Genomic DNA, 6,058 nt, shown 5'->3' on the forward strand with positions numbered 1-6,058 from the left:
GTTATTCGATAATATCCTAATATCCTACATAGTATCAGTGAGTATTAGTTATTTGCATTTGAATCAAAGGTTGTGTAAAAAAATGTTTTTTTGTAGGACCTAGACAAGGAAAAGATCGATAGATCGAAGAACACAGAGATTTGGGTTAATGATAGTATAACAATATGTGAAAAACCTTCCATATGTAATGCACTATTCTCCCGTCCCACGTTAAAGTGCCTGAGTGGTACTATTATTTAAAAATACCGGTTATTGAATGTGTTAGCTTCTAAGAACTCAGAAGGAGCTACGTCAGATATAGGTACAAAATCAGAAGAGTCTACATCACATATAAATAATACTAAGGCAACAGACACAATGGGAGATGACGATGACATTCTTACCGCAATCGAAAATGTGGACATGGGTAAGTGTTTTTATTTTTGAATATTGTAAAGAGTTCTTTCTGCTTCTCTACAAATAACTGTAACTTGGTACTTGAAAGAAAACCTACAAAATTTTCTGTATGTTGAGATACATATTGTAAAATCACTAGCCAGTAAACCAGGCAAATAATCAGCCAAAAATTGTTGCCCGTATAATATGAAACCTGCAGTTATTTATGCCTCAAGTAGTAAAATATTTAAAACGGTCCACACTCAGCTTTAAATGAAAGCTTGAGTTAAGGTCTATTAATAAAATTTTTTTGCTGAATTTAGTATTACCAGTCGAAAGTTAAAGTGGTTTAAAAGGAAATAGTTAATTTCCGATTATAATCAACAATATTTCTCTCTTGTAGGGATTTTTATTTATTTTCTATCATCCTCTGTAACTGATCGCTGGCCACAAATCGGAAAATTTTTTTCTCAATCGATAGGGATTAATCACAGCTCTCGTTTCGGCCAGATTTTATATACACCAGAAACAGACGTGTTTTTTCGAAAATTGATTAAAATTTGCTTCTACAAAATGTCATATATTGTTTGTTTGGAGAAATTGGTAGTTAAATTGCTAATACATACAGTTGTGGATGACGTGACTATACCATAAAAATACTGTAAAAAAAATATTTTTGTAATCAACTGTTTTTTCAACTAGAAGCTAAGATAGTTACGGAAGATTTATCTACATATATATCTACGTATCTAATATACCTAACATGTGAAAGAAATATAATAATCGAAATATGCAGAGACACGAATGCAACTTGGATAAATTTTTTTTTAATAGCTAAATAACTGCTGCACGCCCAAATTTTAAATAATATATTATTTCATAAATTTTCACTCTCTAAATGTTTTTGTTGTATTGTTATAAAGTACTAACATCCATTTAATATGAACATTGTATCGACTGTTCAATCAAAGTTTGTCATAGAAGTTGTACTATTCTAACGTGAAAAATTATATTTTTAGAAGATTTTTTTGACTTGGAATCGTTAATGAAGTTAAGCGTTGATGAATCGTGAGTTGCCATTCAACAATATTACAATAATGTAATATATAATGCAATAAACGAAAGGGTTGTAATTACAGATCTATTTGCTCATCACAAATTTTATCGACTGCATTCCTATCGAGTAAACCGTGCAGTCCGATAAGTGAGCTAGCATCGAATGCGCCTTCGCAAAGTACAACATCAAGAGATATAAGAAAAATAACGGTAACTTAATGCTGAATCTTACCAACATTACGAGTTAATCATGTGTCCTGCCGATTTTAATAAAATCGTATTTATTATTTATAAATAGACTATAAATCAAAAATCACACAACTTTGATAATAAACAACTCCACTCAGAACAAATTTCAAAAACGCTGATGACAGATGAAAACGACAAGACAAAAAATAAATCTCATGGACTGATGAAAAGGATATCGGTAGAAAAAAAAGCAAATGATGTGTATGTTTTTTCAAAAACCTTTCTGATTACATGACTATTGTAAAATAAGATGTCGATAATAAATGTTTAATAGTCACGCTAACTCACAGTATTGTATCTACATTTGCGCTGTATAGATGTCCAAATGTACCAACTATTGTTATCCATCCCACTCCACCAGCGACAGGAGGAATATTGATTTATGCCGAGAATATAGATTGTCTTCGTACAAATGCCTTTTTGAACGATGTTATCAATTATTTCTATCTTAACTATATATTTCACGAAAAATTACATAAGAATGATAGAGAAAGATCTTATTTTTTCGATTTTTTTTTTTATAAACATTTAGTACAAAGTTCAGAGAATTATAGTATGGGAAAAAGAAATAATTTAAACATTTTTAAGAAAGATTTTTTAGTTTTTTCGATTAATGAAAGGTAAGAAAACCATTATGTGCATATACCTAAAATAAATACTAAACAACTTCGTATAATCAAACGCTAAAAACGATTTTTTTATAAAAGTCATGTAAATATTATAGTTATTGTAGCTCCGATTGGTATTAAGTTATTGTCTGTTTTTTAAATTTACTCATTAAAGAGATTAAAGAGACACGTGCTGATAATGTAGTCAACGAGCATTCTGAATTAAATACACGCACAAGAAATAATAATGAAGTAAAGAGGTACGTTTGAAATTTTGTATTGCGTGTATATGTTTGTTTCCTCATATTTTTTTGTATAAGTCTATAATGACTTTGAAAATACAACGATCGAAACTATATCTTGCGCACGCTAAGAGTAACATGTATATGCAGCTTCAATCGTCATCATGCATAGTTTCAATTTCGAAGTACAAAAGATGCTATGAATCTAAGTTACCATAAAAAACAAAGAAATAGAAACAAAGAAGCATTGAATACAACTTTTTTTTTAGTAATTGCGCATATCTATTATGTACTAGAATAAATTTCTTGGTCCTTGTACTGTGAATAACTTACCAGATGACATAAAAAATAGAACGTTGAATTCAGTGGATTGCATGAAAATTAAAATCCTATTTACTATCGACTTCATACTTAAAAGAGTATAAATGGCCAAAAACCATCACGAAAAACACGATTCAGATTTACTTGATTAAAATTCTAATGTAGCACCCAATTCCACGCAATGAATACCAAAATACGTACGAAAACAATGATGGAATTTGAACCTTAGAAATTACACTAGTAGTATGTATCCTAAACCCAATTGCATATTACAGTAAAATTTCTGTTTCAGTCCGTGTATATTAATTTTCAACTCAATTAACAACCATGGAACCCAATTTGTTGAACAAGCTTTAAGTACTTTTATTAATGCGGAGCTTCAGAAAAAGAAAACATGTTATTACTTATGTGATAGTAATGATTTAAAAGTAATTCATGTTAAGGTTCCACAACAACAAAATTTCAGTGACTGTGGCCTGTATACATTGCAATACGCTGAAAAATTTTACTTGGTATGATTATACAGTTTCCAAAATTATAATTGGTATAAATACTCATTTCGTAATACTGTGTGTGATAATATGTTTTACAGGATCCGATATTAAATTATTCTCAAATTCCGCTGTTAACTGATTAGTTCGATGAGCAGATAATATCAGTGAAAAGACAGGAAATAAGAAATGTAATCTTGGAAAAATCAATCAAATATTTAATACTTAACGATACTGTTTGAAAAAAAATTTGAATTTTTATGCATTAATCAGAAATTTATTTAACAAATGTGAGTGGTCTCAATGGTGCACAATAATGCATAAGATCAGTTGATGTAGATAAAATTCCTATGTAACATATTAAAACTATTATTAAGGACGTTCGGTAGAGATAACGGGGGGTAAACACTTGCGGGGCAAGGGGGAAGTAGCGATGAGTGAAGACTTGGCATCGCCGCACGGGTCCCCATTGTGTGAGTGTTCATGTACACACATATATACACACATCAGGTGGTGTGCAGTGTGCACTCTGCAGTGTCTCAAGTGTCTGCACCTTCTGCTGCGTCGGTTACGGCAGCGTATGTGTACATTTGTAATGTATTTGTATTAAAGATGTAAGTATTTAATTTTTATTCGTTATAACAATGTAATAAGAATGAGTAAATAATTAGAAAGACTTGTGACAGATATATGTACATATAATTATATTCGTAGCTCTCATTCGTAAAGTAGATTTTAACGTAATTGTTGATGAATTAATGGAAGGTGACGCTAGTTTGAGATCGTTTTATTAAATGAACAAAATCTTTTTATCAAAAGAGAAGCTAATGTAAATAAAACTCTTGAATTTTTATGTGACTTGAAAAGTCTCATTGAAAGTGATATGTTTAATAATTAGGACAGACTCTAGTCTCTGCGATTACTACAAGCATGTGATTTTGTTATTTTGTGTGAAAAAATTGTATTGTTTAAGAATTAGAAATTAAAAATTTTATTAAGAAAAATAAATATGTGTTTATTGTAATACATTGTTTTGTTATGGGTACGGGTGGAACCTATGTACATACACTTATAGGAAATAGACGATAGTAAATCAATACAAATAACTTATGCTTCCTATTTTAAAGTATCAATATTTATTATCAGAACATTCATACGTTTGATACAAGAGCGATTGACAGACTGTGTACAAATTCATTAAAATATTATTCATCACACATTCGCGTTGCTAGGCAATTTACACATTTTAACGCGATGTTCGAATGTATGAATCGCCACACTACCCTCCCTCGGCAGAGAATTTGGTTATAAATTCAACACGTCTCTGAATCTAACTTTCTGCCGGAACGTGTTGTGCGTTCAACAACTGGTGGGAGCACTGTAGGCACATCGTCAGTATTAAAAATAGAAACAGGAACTGACGTAGAAACAGGAACAGGTATAAAAACTTCATCTTGAACAACAAAAGCTGGTTTAACACGGTCGATTGAATTTTTTATCGAATTGCCACGAATTCTCAAAGTAACCGTTTTTTGATCTCGTTCAACTATTTCATAAGGCCCAGTGTACGGTGGTTGTAAAGCTTTGAGAATCGGCCCTTCTTTCAAAAACGCATGGCTGCAATCTAATAATTCCTTGAATACAAACACCCCAGGTTGACAATGCCTTGATGCTGGAGCTGGTCGTAAGCGTGACATGAATTCTCGTAAGTTTGAAAGGAAACTTTTTGGATCATCAAAACTCTTGTTCTCAGGACTTGAAACAAAAAGCTCATGAGGCATGCGAAGAGTTTCTCCGTATACCATCTCAGCTGAAGTAGCCTTGATGTCTTCTTTAAAAGCTGAGCGAATACCGAGAAGTACAAAAGGTAATGCACGAACCCAATCGATATCGGAGTGAGCCATGATTGCAGCTTTGAATTGGCGATGTAAACGTTCAACTAAACCATTTGAAGCAGGATGCCAGCTTGTAATTAGCTTATGCTGTATTCCGAAAAGTTTCCAAAATCTTTAAAAAGATGCGAAGTAAATTGAGCTCCGCGATCTGAAGTTATCGTTTGAGGAAAACCAAAACGTGAAATCCAACAGTCCAACAATGCATGAATCACTGAATCTGCAGTAATATCTTGCAAAGGGTAAACCTCTGACCATCGAGTAAAACAATCGATAACGGTCAAACAATATCTAAAAGAACGTGCAGGTGGAAGCGGACCAATCAAATCTATGTGAATGTGCAAAAACCTTTGTGTCGGAGTTTTGAACGATCCAATAGGAGCACGAACATGACGAGAAATTTTTGATCGCTGACATTCATTGCAAGCACGAACCCAATTCTTGCAATCCTTATTCATAGAAGGCCAAACGAAACGGTCGCTAATTAACTAAAGTAAAGCGTTGGCACCTAGATGGCTCAAGTTATGAAGTTGATCGAAAACACCACGACAAAATTTAGGCGTGATAAAGGGCCGAGGTTTTCCTGTTGATGTATCACAGAACACAGTTAGTGAAGATCCAGGAATTGGGACTCGTTCGATGTGCAAAGAAGATTTTTCATCGATTATTTTCTTAAGCTCTTTATCTTCTTTTTGAGACTCGACCAACAACCTGTAATCACATGGTGCAGAAACAGCTTCGATTCGTGAAAGAGTATCAGCTACGACATTGTCAATACCTTTATATATTGAACGTCAGTTGAAAATTCCGATATAAAAGACAGT

General features: G+C 32.6%; 1 protein-coding gene across 1 annotated transcript; it reads right to left on the reverse strand.

Moving 5' to 3' along the window:
- Positions 1-4,655: 4,655 nt before the first annotated feature.
- On the reverse strand, positions 4,656-5,246 carry LOC149373384 (uncharacterized). The gene has a single exon (XM_089597214.1). The coding sequence runs from the start codon at positions 5,244-5,246 to the stop codon at positions 4,656-4,658; it is 591 nt and encodes a 196-aa protein (XP_089453340.1).
- Positions 5,247-6,058: the final 812 nt, after the last annotated feature.

The sequence above is a fragment of the Copidosoma floridanum genome, unplaced genomic scaffold (genome assembly GCF_036245765.1).
Source record: "Copidosoma floridanum isolate Cflo_tuat_1 unplaced genomic scaffold, Cflo_Japanese_pri ptg000031l, whole genome shotgun sequence".
Taxonomy (NCBI): Eukaryota; Metazoa; Arthropoda; class Insecta; order Hymenoptera; family Encyrtidae; genus Copidosoma; species Copidosoma floridanum.

Bases quoted from the DNA above. Each gene is read 5' to 3' on its own strand.
- LOC149373384 (XM_089597214.1), bottom strand. From the start codon at position 5,246: ATGGCTCACTCCGATATCGATTGGGTTCGTGCATTACCTTTTGTACTT.